Genomic DNA, 13,988 nt, shown 5'->3' on the forward strand with positions numbered 1-13,988 from the left:
CTTCAGAGGAGGCCAAGCCCGAATCACTAACTTCTTGAGAATCCTCTGCCTCTTTCGCTCCCCCCGTGGCATCCAACGCTGGCCACTGCGTATTGAAATGCTCATTAATTGCTGGTTCTTCCAGCAACAAGAGCTCACTCCTGGCCTTGGGTGGCCGGGTGTGTGATCGGGATATTCTTCTCTCCCTCACTTCCCCACCCCCATGACAAGAGCTGACCGTGAGCCGTTCAATCCTCTTCCTGGCCCCTGGAATGCACATTCTAGAGGTTGACCAGCCGTGGTCTGTAGCCAAGGAACGAAACCAAGCAAACAGGTCCCAGGGGATAGATACGCTGGGCCAGAGGTACAGGCTGCCGAGGAGCCAATCACAGACAGCATCTTGCCACCCCAAGCTACAGCCGGCCCATGCAGCCGGGCTCCGAGTGCCCGGGGAGCAGAGCCCTGTGCGTGCTCACACTGACCGCCTCTTCTTGGGACCTGCCACTGGAGGGCATTAGTGCCGCGCAGAGAACTCGAGAGGACACGGCGGTGAGGGAACCCACACCTGCCTCCAGAGTATCCCATGGGTCCCCGCAAACTTACCTTACTCCATCAATCACGGTCTGTCCATAATCAGAATTGCGAAATGCGTCCCGAAACTGTGGAGGAGGAAACCAGATTTAATAACAAACACAAAGAGGGGAGAAACGTGATACTAGAAGCTTTCACGCCAACACATTTCTAACCTCATCTGTATAAAGATCAAGCGGTTCATCGCAGCAATTTGCCCCTTATGTGTGCTCAAACATGATAATTTTTGTTCTAAAATAATAAGATTGGGCAGCCCCGGTGGTGCAGTGGTTTAGCGCCTGCCTTCGACCCAGGTCGTGACCCCGGGGTCCTGGGATCGAGTCCTGCACCGGGCTCCCTACATGGAGCCTGCTTCTCGCTCTGCCTGTGTCTCTGCCTCTCTCTCTGTGTGTCTCTCATGAATAAATAAATAAAATCTTTTAAAAAATTAAATAAATAAAAATAAAAATAAAAATAAAAATAAAATAAAATAAAATAAAATAAAATAAAATAAAATAAAATAAAATAAAATAAAAAAGATTGACATGTCTGAGCTGTCCAGGAGAAAGACAGACTCCGAAGGCACCCAGCCAAATCAATGGTCGGCCTTTTAAAAATGAGGTGAGTGACTTACTACGTTTTTTTTTTTTCTCTTTAAAACTAAACTTTCAGAAACATTGGCTGGATGTCCTCTCTAAGTGCTTTCAGACCTAATATCTGTGGTTCCAGAATGCAGATTTCCATCCCTTTTCATGTTGACACATTCACTTGCAATCATCAAAACGAAGTGAAACTGGGGCGCCTGGGGGGGCTCAGGGCTGGAGCATCTGCCTCCGGCCCAGGGTGTGACTCCGGGTCCCAGGATCGAGTCCCGCGTCGGGCTCCCTGCATGGAGCCTGCCTCTCCCTCGGCCTGTTGTCTCTGCCCCTCTCTCCCTGTGTCTCTCATGAATACATAAATTTTTAAAAAAACAAAATGAAGCAAAGCTATTGTTCGTTTTGACATTTTTTACAGTGGGGGGGCGGGGAGAAAAGTAACAGGTATTAATTCAAATGGAGTTCCTTTACCAAACATAAAAAAAAAAAAAAAAAAAAAAAAAGAAGCCAGGCTACTATAGAAATGTATACAAGTTTGATCGTAGAAAGGAAAACAGTTTTTTTTTTCTCTTCCATTCTATGCATATCATTTTGTCTTAAAACATCATATTTCCGAGTCCATTTAAAAATATTGTAGGGGCGCCTGGGTGTTCAGTTGATTAAGTGTCTGATTCTTGATCTCAGCTCAGGTCTTCATCTCAGGGTCATGAGTTCGAGCCCTATGTTGGGCTCCATGCTGGGCAAGGCCACTTAAAAAAAAAATCTAGTAGCTTTTGTATCAATGGGTATGGCATGGTTGGAGCAAGCTTCTTCTTCTTCTTCTTCTTCTTTTTTAAGATTTTATTTATTTATTTATTCATGAGACACACAGACACAGACACACAGACACAGACACAGACACACACACACACACACACACAGGCAGAGGAAGAAGCAGGCTCCATGCAGGGAGCCCATGTGGGACTCGATCCTGGGACCCCAGGATCATGCCTTGGGCTGAAGGCAGGTGCTCAACCACTGAGCCACCCAGGCATCTTGGAGCAAGCTTCTGAAGGCCCTCTGCCATGCCGGGTATTACCCATTTAGGCATTTAGGTACAGGACCATGGGGAGGCCCAAGGGTCCCAGAGGAGGGGCCTGGGTGACTGGACACCAGGGGGCTCAGGACAGCTGCAATTTACCAACCAGTAAGGGTGCCTTTCACTGTTTCAGCGACTGGGATAGCTGTACCTGCATGTGCCACCTGAATACCAGTCCTACATGCTGCAAGAAAGTGTTAGAATGAAGAATCCTCGTATAGGAAGAATGATTGGAAAATACTTACAAATTCAATAACTTCATTATGGAGTTTTTGATAGGCCAGAGAATTTTCATCTCCCAAACCAGATACTTCTGATACTTCTATTTTAATTGTCCCAGGGAATACCTTTCCTGAAATGCAAACAGAATCTTTTTATAATATTTAATGTAAAGAGGGTTGGTTTCCATTTTGTTTAAAAGACAGACTATTCTTAAAAATTCCATATACAAGGGATCCCTGGGTGGCGCAGCGGTTTAGCGCCTGCCTTTGGCCCAGGGTGCGATCCTGGAGACCCGGGATCGAATCCCACATCGGGCTCCCGGTGCATGGAGCCTGCTTCTCCCTCTGCCTGTGTCTCTGCCTCTCTCTCTCTGTCTGTGTGTGACTATCATTAAAAAAAAAAAATTCTATATACAAGGATATTTCAGGAAGTCTGGAAAGACAAAAAAATGTGACCCCCAAATCTCACCCAACCCAACACAATCATTTTTGTTTTGGTGTATTTCTCTTAGCTCTTTTTTCCCACGGATAGTTTATATCGTTATAATTCTACAAGTCTTCTTTAAGTATTGTTATGTGATAAGCATTTTTCCAAATAATTACCTAGTCTTTTTTTTTTTAATTACCTAGTCTTCATAATTATTAATTTGTTTTTAAAAGTAGGCTCCACGCCCAATGCGGGGCTTGAACTCAAGACCCTGAGATTAACAGTCACATGCTCTAGTGATTGAGCCAGCCAGGCACCCTCCCCATTATTATTTTTTTTTCATAACTATTATTTTTAAAGGCTGCATAAGACCCTATGAAATATATGTTATCTTCATTGATAGTCATTTTTTGGCTTTCGTACTATTGATTACTTACAAGGAAAGAAAGGTTTGCAGCAAACATCTTTATGCACAAAACTTTCTATATTTGGAGTCCTTTACCTAGAGTGTATCCCCAGAAATGAGATTATGAGTGCTGAGATATGAACACCTGGTTTGGCTTCTGGAATATCTCTAATCCCTGTGATTCCTCTAGTTGCCACTGAGATAAAAGCAGGAGATTTTTCTCTGCTCAGCTGGTCTTTGTTGCCTTTAAGTTATCCTCTACCTGTATCTACTACTCTGGAGGCTACTTTTGACACTGTTCTCATTTTCTATTCCACTTTAGGTGTGAAATGCAGCTCCTTGGGGTTCATCCCTCATAACTCACCTTTTTTGCATGTGGAAGAGTTATAGTAATATCCAAACAAGCACAGGCAAAAGTAGGTATTGTTCAGGCTAACACAGGAAGAACCACCTTCACAGGGATTTCCTTGGCAAAGATTGCTGGGGCCTGAGGGAGAGGAAAGTGGGATTAAAAATGCACAGCATGACAACAGAGGACACCCAGAAACATACCTTAACAACTTCCTGCCTCCCTCCTGGGCACTTTCTCTTCCTTGGTTGTGCTACTCCATGGCCCACCCTTGGAAGAGGCATTAGCTTATGGGCTATGCTGAAATTCTGGGGCCCGGTGCTTGTCGACAGTAAAGGCAGAGGTTGCCGGGCAAGAGTCTGCTCAGAGAGACGGCAATCTTCTAGTTCCATCTTTAGCATCTCTGGATCTCAAGGATCCTCCAGAACCTTGATGTCTGGGCCTCTACCACTAGGTAGGGTTTCCCAGGACCATTCGAAAGAGAGCATCCTATTTTCTAGGGAAGCATGAAGAGCTGTCTTATGGGGAGGGACAGGGACGAAGTCCACCCCCCCCACCCCCCCACCCCCCCCCCGCCAAAGAAACCAGGTATTCTGTTTGGGTTAGCGTATAAGGCATACAGACGTGTGAAGACAGGAAGGTCATGGTACAGGGACCCTGCAGATGAGCTCAGTGAAGATCCTCAGAGGAAGTGATGAGGGCACACTGCACCCCCAGCTTTCTGAGAGGACGACCTCAATGGATGGGACAGTTATACTGCAATGGTTTCTACGCCACTGGCTGGCGCCCTCAGACCAGGGAGGGTGCAGGTGCAGCAAGTTTCCTCTCTCTAGAGAGGTGGTAGGAATGGGGAGTGAAGTTGGGTCAGAAGGAAATGAAATGGTTGTTTTGGCTGGCCCTTTTCTCCATCTCTGTCAAATGAAATGATTCTGAGCTCTGATTTCAGAAAAGATTTGAGTGACTGATCCAGAGGTGTTAATATTCTCAGGAAACTATAGGTATGGGCAGCCCGGGTGGCACAGCAGTTTAGCGCTGCCTTCAGCCCAGGGCGTGATCCTGGAGCCCCGGGATCGAGTCCCACGTCGGGCTCCCTGCAGGGAGCCTGCTTCTCCCTCTGCCTGTGTCTCTGCCTCTCTGTGTGTCTCATGAATAAATGGATAAAATCTTAGGAAAAAAAAAAGGAAACTATAGGTAGAAGTTGCTGATTTTTTAAAAAGCTACATACAAGGTACAATGTGTAGAGCATCTTCTCTTTTGTGATAAAAAGGATGGAGTACGCCCAAACAGACAAAAATGTATGTTTGTATTTGCACAAATTCCTCTGGAGAAAGATAAGAGAAATTGGCCATAGAAATTGCCTCTGGAGAAGAAAACAGGGGTCTGGGTCCTCAGGGTTTAGGATAGGAGGGATATTTAGTTCTTACTGCATATACTTTTGTCCTGTTTAAGCTTTTTTTCCTTCATAACTGTGGGCCTAATTTACTTTTATTAAAAAATAAAAAATAGGGGGCATCTGGGTGGCTCCATCTGTTAAGCATCTGCCTTCAGCTCAGGTCATGATCCTGGAGTCCTGAGATTGAGTCCCACATGGCATTGGGCTCCCTGCTCAACCAGGAGCCTGCTTCTCCTTCTCCCTCTCCCTCTCCCACTCCCCCTCCCCTGGCTTGTGCGCTCTCTCGCTCCCTCTCAAATAAATAAAATATTTTTTAATTAATTAAATAAATAGGGGGTGCCTCAGTGGCTCCACTGGTTAAGCATCTGTCTTTGGCTCAGATCATGATCCCAGGGTCCCAGGATTGAGTCCCACCTTGGGCTCCCTGGCCTGCTTTTCTCTCTCCCCCTGCCCTTCCTCTCCACTCATGCTCTCTCTCAAATAAATAAAATAAATAAAAAATAAAATAGTGCTGATGAGGATATAGAGTAATAGGAGCTCTCGTACTGGAGAGAAATACAAAGTGGTGCAGCCACTTGGGAAGACAGTTTGGCAGTTTCTTACAAAATTAAACATACTCTTACCATATGATCCTTTGGTATTTACCCAAAGGAGCTGAAAACATGTCCACTCAAAAACCTTCATAGAGGGGCACCTGGGTGGCTCAGGTGAACATCTGCCTTTGGCTCAGGTTGTGATCCCAGGATTCCGGGATCGAGTCCCACATCAGGCTCCTCATGGGGAGCCTGCTTCTCCATCTCTGCCTCTCTCTCTCTGTGTCTCTCATGAATAAATAAAATCTTTAAAACAAAGATCTGCTCTAAAAAACAAGGTGTATTAAAATTTTTTTTTTCAAGAGTTAAAAGAAAAAAAAAAAAGGAAGCCTTCCTGGGATGAAAGCGAGCATTGCGCAGTATCTCATAAACAACAGTAGGGCCACCCCTCTAATAAGGCATGAGTTAATATCCTAAGTAAAATAAAAGGGGTTTCTAAAAAGCCTCAGTCGCATTGCCAGGGTGATTTGGAAAATGCTAGGGAAGAAATTGAGTCAACTCCACTCAGGATACACCAAAGAACTCCTGGTAAGCTTTCTCTCTGGCAATAAAGGACAGACCTGTCAGCTGGTTCTGTGTGCCAGGAATAAGGTCACAGGATGTTACAGCTGGAAGGGATTTTGGTGGCCATTTAGTTTACTCACACCTTATGACGCTGGGGAAGTTGAAGGCAAGAGAGAAGTGATCTGCCCCCATCCCCACAGTGAGCTAGTGGTCAGGCCAAGAACATAAGGCGGCTGCCTTCTTCTGAGAGAACATCTGGAGAAGTAGAAATGGCTTAGAAAAGCTCCCTTCCCAGGCTCCACTAGAGCTGGTTGTGCAGCTGTGGCCCAGGTGGCCTAGCCTTCAGGGCGGGCCCTTCGCTCGTGAAAGCAGACTAGGAACCAGGTCTTACATACAGGCCCTGGCTTTACTTGCTTAATCATCCATTTCTTAGATCTGTCAAAGAACATGGGGGAAGCCAAAAGAAGTCAGTGTGGGAAGACATCAGCTTGCTCTTTGACCTTGGGCAAATTGCTGCCCTTCCTGGGCCTCAAGTTTCCCAGAGAATGACAGTATCTATTGAGACCCTTCAGAGCCTAGATCTGAGGATTACTATAGACCAGGGGTTGGCAGACAATGACTTATGAGCCAAATCTGACTGGTCTTCAGTTTTTGTGAATAAAGTTTTATCGTATACAGCCAGGCTCATTCATTTGTATATTGACCTTGATGGCTTTCATGTTAAAGTGGCAGAGTGGAGTAGTTGCAACAGAAAGGAACCCCACTGTGGCCCTCAAACCCTAACATTTTTACCAGTTTGCCTTTACTGATGAGGTTTGCTCCTGTTCTAGACCGAACTTCCGGAAATGAGGCAGTGGTTTCAATAATTTTGGCTTGAGGTCAATTGCCATCTCTTAGTACTCCCAAAACATTGGTCCTTTGGACAATGGCCCCAACCATGTCTAGGACTGTTTGAGCACTGCTGTTGTTTGGCTCTCTATCCCTCAGGCTCAAATTCTATGAATTCAAACTGTGATCAGCCACCATTGTAACTTTTTTCACTAACCTCTGTTAAGGAGCCAGGGTCGAACTGACTCCTTCCTTGGGTAGATTAGGCAAGTAGACCAGTGGGGCTGGAGAGACAGCATTTATTTGGATCTGGCCTTCTCAGGGATGCTGAAGCTATTTGTAAAAATCTCCTGGGGAGAAGGAGCATTCGTGATGTCCAAGTTCATAAAAACATTCCACACCTAGCTTGAAGTGACATAGGTGGGAAGGTACAGAATAAGTCTGCGGGTTATCGTTTAGGCTCTCTGCCATCACTACTAGCCTTTGTGACTCTGAGTTTTTAATTTCAGGGGTTTATATGCAAGGAAACCTTGGGTGTCTTTATACCCACTTCCCTCCGCCAACAGAACACACTTACCTACCCTCCTCCACAATGCCCTGAGTCTGCAAGCAAGCAGTCTTTGAGGCAAGGAATGGCTCTTACCTTGGGGGGAAGGAATGATTGGGGTGTTGGTCTTGGACGAAGTGACACTGCTAGTAGTTGCTGAAGAATTATTCTGTGTGGTTGTGTTGACGGATGATCCGTTATTGGTCACTGGTGTTGTTGGAGAAGTAGTAGTTGTGTTTGAGTTGCCAGTTACAGCTGAGATGGTGGTGACAGTGGTGGTTGAAACTGTACTTGATACAGAAGTCATACTTACCAATGAGGTAGAAGTAGGTGAAGTTGGTTTGGTGGTAGGAGTTGATGTGGTGGTAGGAGTTGATGCGGTGGTAGGAGTTGATGCGGTGGTAGGAGTTGATGCGGTGGTAGGAGTTGATGTGGTGGTAGGAGTTGATGTGGTGGTAGGAGTTGATGTGGTGGTAGGAGTTGGTGTGGTGGTAGGAGTTGATGCGGTGGTAGGAGTTGATGCGGTGGTAGGAGTTGATGCGGTGGTAGGAGTTGGTGTGGTGGTAGGAGTTGATGCGGTGGTAGGAGTTGATGCGGTGGTAGGAGTTGATGCGGTGGTAGGAGTTGATGTGGTGGTAGGAGTTGGTGTGGTGGTAGGAGTTGATGTGGTGGTAGGAGTTAATGTGGTGGTAGTTGATGCGGTGGTAGGAGTTGATGCGGCGGTAGGAGTTGATGCGGTGGTAGGAGTTGATGCAGTGGTAGGAGTTGATGTGGTGGTAGGAGTTGATGTGGTGGTAGGAGTTGGTGTGGTGGTAGGAGTTGATGTGGTGGTAGGAGTTGGTGTGGTGGTAGGAGTTGATGTGGTGGTAGGAGTTGGTGTGGTGGTAGGAGTTGATGTGGTGGTAGGAGTTGATGTGGTGGTAGGAGTTGAGTTTGAAGTGTCTGACTGGATGGCTGGAGGAACAGAGACACCAAGTTTCAGAAGACAGAACATTCAATATATAATGGCAGTTGCTATTATTTAATACTAATTTGTACCCAATCACTCTTTCCTGAAAAGCAGAGGTGACTACATTAAAAAGGAAAATACATGACCACTTCCAACATGCACACAAAATCCCACAATAAATAAAATGAGAAGTTCAACAGACAAAACTGAAAAAAAATGTTACTGAAATCTATTGCAAAAAGTTAATATGTAGGAAGATCAGTACCGAGAAGTAGCATGGTTTCTGCGTGCCTGTCCTCTGTGAGGATGATGGGAAATGACAGCAGGGGGCACTCTTTTGACCTGAAAGTGGCCACCTTTTATCTTTACAGTTTAAGGCAATCGTCCTCATTTCCCATTTATATGGCAATTTAGGAAGAGTTGGAAAGGGGGTGTGTTTAAAGAATGATGAAATAAAAATACTTCATTTAAGTGTGTATTAAACTTCCTCCAAAATTATTTTCTAGTGATGTTTACCCATTAAATAATTTTAGACACATTAATTTTTTAAAAAGTAAGATGAATAGAGATCATCTTTGCCCTAAGGGTGATCATCAGAGTTAGCTTTTTTTCAACTCTTAGGAAAACCTGGACATATGGAGTAATAAACTCTTAGCAGTCCGGTGATTAGTCCCCTAGAACACTTCATTGTCTCAAAGAACTCGGACATTGACAACTAGTTAAAAAAAATATTTTTTTAAAGTTTTGGTGAGAGGGACGCCTCAGCTCAGGTCATGATCCCAGGGTGCTGGGATGGAGCCCAACCTCGGGCTCTCTGCTCAGTGGGGAGCCTCCTTCTCCCTCTCCCTCTGTCCTTACTTGTGCTTTCTCTCTGTCAAATAAATAAATAAAACCTTTAAAAAAAAAAAGTTTTAGGGATCCCTGGGTGGCGCAGCGGTTTAGCGCCTGCCTTTGGCCCAGGGCGTGATCCTGGAGACCCGGGATCAAATCCCACGTTGGGCTCCTGGTGCATGGGGCCTGCTTCTCCCTCTGCCTGTGTCTCTGCCTCTCTCTCTCTCTCTCACTGTGTGCTTATCATAAAAAAAAAAAAAAAAAAAAAAAAAAGTTTTAGTGAGGAAGCAATTCCTACACCCTCGGATAAAACAATCAAAAAACAAAAAAACCCTGCCAATGGCCCCTGGGTCTGTGAGTCCCCGTAGGCAGAATGTGGCTCTTCACCTTCAACAGGGCCTGGCTCAAATAGTCATTAAAGGTTGAAGAGAAAAAAAAAAAAAAAGGTTGAAGAGATAAACAATTGCTCTTCCAGGAGGAAGAAAACACTTCACCAGCTGGTCATCTTGACCTATTTCTGTTCTCTTTTCATCAAACAAGGGCTTTCCCTGTGCCAGATGGTAACTGTGCAATGGATACGATCATCCACGTTTGATAGAAGAGCCAACCAATACCCAGAGGGGTGTAGGGATTTTTCCAGAGGTAAACGTTGATTCCCTTGTGGAAAGGGGCAAAAGACTCTTGATGCCAGAACCAGGGATGAAACCTGGTCCCTGCACTGCCTTAGGGTCCAAGTGACTTGTGGGGGCCCAAGCAAAGGCTACCAGGCACCAGACCCCTCGGAACCTACTGAATTGTTCTGGCCTGAGGAGCTCTGGAAGACAAATCTCTGCTGCGCTGAACCCCACACGCGAGTCACGAGGCCCGAGGCCCGTCCTTCTGCTCGGTCTCTCTCCACCTTGAGCAGAAGCGGGGAGCAATTCCATCCGTAAGATAATCTGCCTGCTGGGCCTTGGGACCGGTGCCTTAAGCTTGCCGCGTCTACCTCCAAGACAGCCAGCGTGATTAAAGGAAGGGAAAATTAGAAAATGTTTCTTACCTGAGATCATGGATAGGAGAAGAGCGAGGAGGATAAGGCCTTTCATTTTGGACGTCCTTGCTGGGCAACCCAAGGAGGAAATGACTTTATCTCCAACCGTCCTTAGCTTTAACTCTCTTCTGGGTACAAAGTCCAGTCGTTAACTGACGTCAACCAGCCAGAGGCGATTACTCGTTGGGGTTTGGTCCCCGTAGGGTAGGTCTCCTCCTCTGAGCTTTTGAGATAAAAGAAGTGGGCCGGGCCTTAGAGAGTATTTTAATGCTCAAAATATTCTATCCAAATTATCACAGTCCAAATAGCTGAAAACAGCCTACCCATCCCTGCGAGGTCTACGGGGTGGCGGGGGGAGTAGCGGACCCCCTCATGTCCCAAATGTCCCTTTAGGAGCGGGTGACTCCTGGGAACAGCCCTCCGTCCCTCCCGCCCTGCCCTCCGTCCCTCCCGCCGGAGCTCACCAACCCCGGGAGCTCGTCCACGTTCTCCCCACACTGGGGGTGTTCAGTTGTGGGGTGGCCTCCCGGTGGGCACTCCGAGCAACTCTGTATCCCCGTCTCCAGGCTCCCGTGGCCCACGGCCGCACTCTACCTGGACGGCCCCATTAGTGCCCTCAAACGCGGTAGCCTTAGGCCTAACTCCACCGAGGCGGGTGGGCGACAGCTCAGGAAGCGAAGCAAAAGGAAAAGCCTGACACAGGTGACTCCTGTCCTCACTCCCGGGGCTTCTCGACTTCCCTCTGGCCCGGGAACCCCTGACTTCTCCCATTTCAGGAACGGGCCCGCCCCTCAGGCCAGGAGCTTCCTAACCCAGGCCTCCCTCCAGTCCCCTCTGAAGCCCAGCTCCCCCGGGGGTAGCCCCGCCAGGGGGGTGAGTCCAGACACCCCTTGGGAAGATTAGCCCAAGTTTTACCTCGGACCTTAGTGAAGGCAAAACTTTTTTTATGTTATCCCACACAAAGTTCCTTCCTTGTTGTCTCAAAAGTCTCCATTTAGGGAATAGGATTTCAGGTTTGCTCTTATGGAGACAAGAGGCCCACTGAAATATCTTTTCCAAACAAATAAACAGCACCCCCCTGCTGGTATTCTCAGCCTGAAGGATTCCTGGCCCCAAAAGTTAAATCGAAGGCTCTTTTCCGTCTTTTCTTTTTTCTTTTTAAATTTGCTTTGTCGAGTTACATCAATTTTTTATTTGTGTCAATAGACGGATCCATCTAAAGTGTCAAACTCACTGAGTTTTGATAGCTGTATATCCACCTATGTAGACACGGTGGTGAAACTACCATTAAAATCACGACACAGAACGTTTCTATCGCACCCAAAGGTTTCCTCTTGCCCCTTTGCAGTCCAGTCCTCCCTCCACTCCCAACCCTAGGCAACCACTGACCTGCTTTGTGTCACTAGAGACTAGTGTTTGCTTTTTCTAGAACTGTATATAAATATGAAGTCATACAGTACATACTATTCTAGGTCTGGATCTCCTCCTTCACACAATTTCAAAATTCGTCCATATTACTGTGGATATCCAGTCCTTTCTTTTCCAACTTAACTGAGGCATAAGGAATGGAAAGGAAGCTGCAAATATTTAAAGTCGCTATATGTGCGTACACCCATGAAATGATGGTCATAATCAAGATAGCAAATATTATCATAATCCCCAAAAGTCTTGTGCCCATCCTTCCCCACACCCCCAGGCCAAGATAACCACCCATTGGCTTTCTGTCACTATAGATTAGTTTGCATTTTCTAGAATTTTATATAAATGGAATCATACAGATGTACTGGGGTTTCGGAATTTTTATTTTTTGGTCTGGCTTCTTTCACTCAGCATAACTATGTTGAGATTCATCTGTGCTGTTCTGTGCATTAATAGTTTGCACAAAAAAAAAATATAGTTTGCACACACAATTTTCCACTCATTTGAAAGTATTTCCTCGGGATAAAGTCCCAGAAGTCAATTTCTCAGGCAGAAGGTCATTTTTAAATGTTATTTCTCAGTTAAAACAAAAAAACAAACATTTTTTTTTATGGCTCTTAATATCTGTTCCCGAATTTCCTTTTGAAGGGAATACAGCCTTTTTAAAGCTTATGAAATCATCTGCACCCTCACCGGAATTGGGTATCAGCCATGCAAGCGTGTTTAAAGATGTAAAATGTTGTTTCAGTTTGTCTGGCTAGCAGCGTGTCTTTAAAATGAGGGGAGAGCATTTTCCCCACATTGCTTTATGAATTTTCTCTTTTACGAATAATTTAATTATGGCAACCAACAACTTATTTTGAAAAATCAGTTCTCCCAATACACTGTGAATCTGAAGACGCAGGACTCCATCGTTTACTTTGCATCCCTCCCTGCCCCCTGCCCCTCAGGCAAACTCATTGGCATTTGCCTGTTCTTTCCTTTATGCCCTAAGTGTTAACTGAGCCCCTGCTTTGTGTCTGCTGGGGACAGAGGAGTGAACAAAGCAGGGAAGCCCTCATGGAGGGTGGGCAACAACCAACCCAACAAAGACCAGGTAAGCTCACATTGTGAGGAAGGTCAGGGAGGAAATGAACTGGGGGCCTGTGCTGTTGAAACGCTCCCATGACTTCCTGTTGCTGCACTTGAAATAAAATGCACACTCCCTGTGGGATCAGGCCCCGGTGGGCCTCTCCGACGTCACCATTCCATTATCGACCTTCTGGAACTAAGCTCTGGGAGAAGTTATACGAAGGGGCTTTCCCCAGGAAGTAGCCTGACTTCTCACCTCCTGGGCTCATTGAGAGGTGCTCCACGGAGGTGCCAGTAGGTGTGCAAACAAACTGTAGTTCAGGCTTCCTCATGGAGGAGTGGGTGGTGCTGGGGATTATAAACAGAGCTCTTAGGGGTGCCAGGCCTGGGCTGGGGTTTGCTGCTCCTCGAGAGAAAAACTGCCATCAACAGAAGGGAGTATGTTAGCACCTGTTTGGGGGTCGCAGTGGTTTCTACTTTGCACCTGTCAGCTTCCCCAGTCTAGTTATCCCTAAAATGAGAGATGATGCAATGACAGCAGTTGCCCTCGAAGTGTTCCCCAGACCAGCAGCAGCCCCATGACTTGGGAACTTTTTAGAAATGCATATTTTCAGCCCCAGCACCAGACTTACTGCCTCAGCTGTCTCCCCAACCGTTTTAACAAGACTCTAGGTTAACTCTGATGTGTGCTCAGGTGTGACAGCCAGGATGCCCGTGGCACACAAGATGATTTTAAGTGGTCTGTGGTCACCATTGGAAAATACTGATTCACTTGGAGGGGGAAAGTAATTGCCTTTTCAAATGTGTTTCAGTCACTCTGATTACACCAGGAGAAAATCACATTTACTGCCCGTGTATGTGACTGCGCCGGTGCTTGGATATTTTCTTTTACAAGGAAGACAGAGCAGCCCCAGGCACAGAGACTTTGACAGAGATGCCCACCTAGGACCCACTGACACTTTATTTTTATTGTATTTATTTTATGGTGACTTAATATTTGTGATAAAGGAAGGTGATGATGTAAAGTTTAAATTAAAAGTAAATTCAGGGGCTCCTGGGGGGCTCAGTTGGTTGAGAGTCTGCCTTGGGCTCAGGTCGTAATCTCAGGGTCCTGGGATAGGTCCTGGGATAGAGCTCCACATAAGGCTCCCTGCTCAGCCGAGAGGTCGGTCCAGAACCCCCACCCCATTCTCCCTC

General features: G+C 46.2%; 1 protein-coding gene across 1 annotated transcript in view; it reads right to left on the reverse strand.

Moving 5' to 3' along the window:
• The window catches only part of LOC112913709 (uncharacterized), a 28,441-nt gene extending 16,008 nt beyond the window's left edge, over window positions 1–12,433 (reverse strand). The window contains exons 1-5 of the mRNA XM_072748512.1: window positions 12,414–12,433; window positions 7,588–8,445; window positions 3,642–3,764; window positions 2,469–2,575; window positions 583–638 (exon numbers count right to left, since the gene is read on the reverse strand). Coding sequence (XP_072604613.1) covers window positions 7,689–8,445; window positions 12,414–12,433 — 777 coding nt within the window. The 3' untranslated portion in view covers window positions 583–638; window positions 2,469–2,575; window positions 3,642–3,764; window positions 7,588–7,688. The remainder of the gene's footprint in view (window positions 1–582; window positions 639–2,468; window positions 2,576–3,641; window positions 3,765–7,587; window positions 8,446–12,413) is intronic.
• Window positions 12,434–13,988: the final 1,555 nt, after the last annotated feature.

Source organism: Vulpes vulpes, chromosome 1 (assembly GCF_048418805.1).
Source record: "Vulpes vulpes isolate BD-2025 chromosome 1, VulVul3, whole genome shotgun sequence".
NCBI lineage: Eukaryota > Metazoa > Chordata > Mammalia > Carnivora > Canidae > Vulpes > Vulpes vulpes.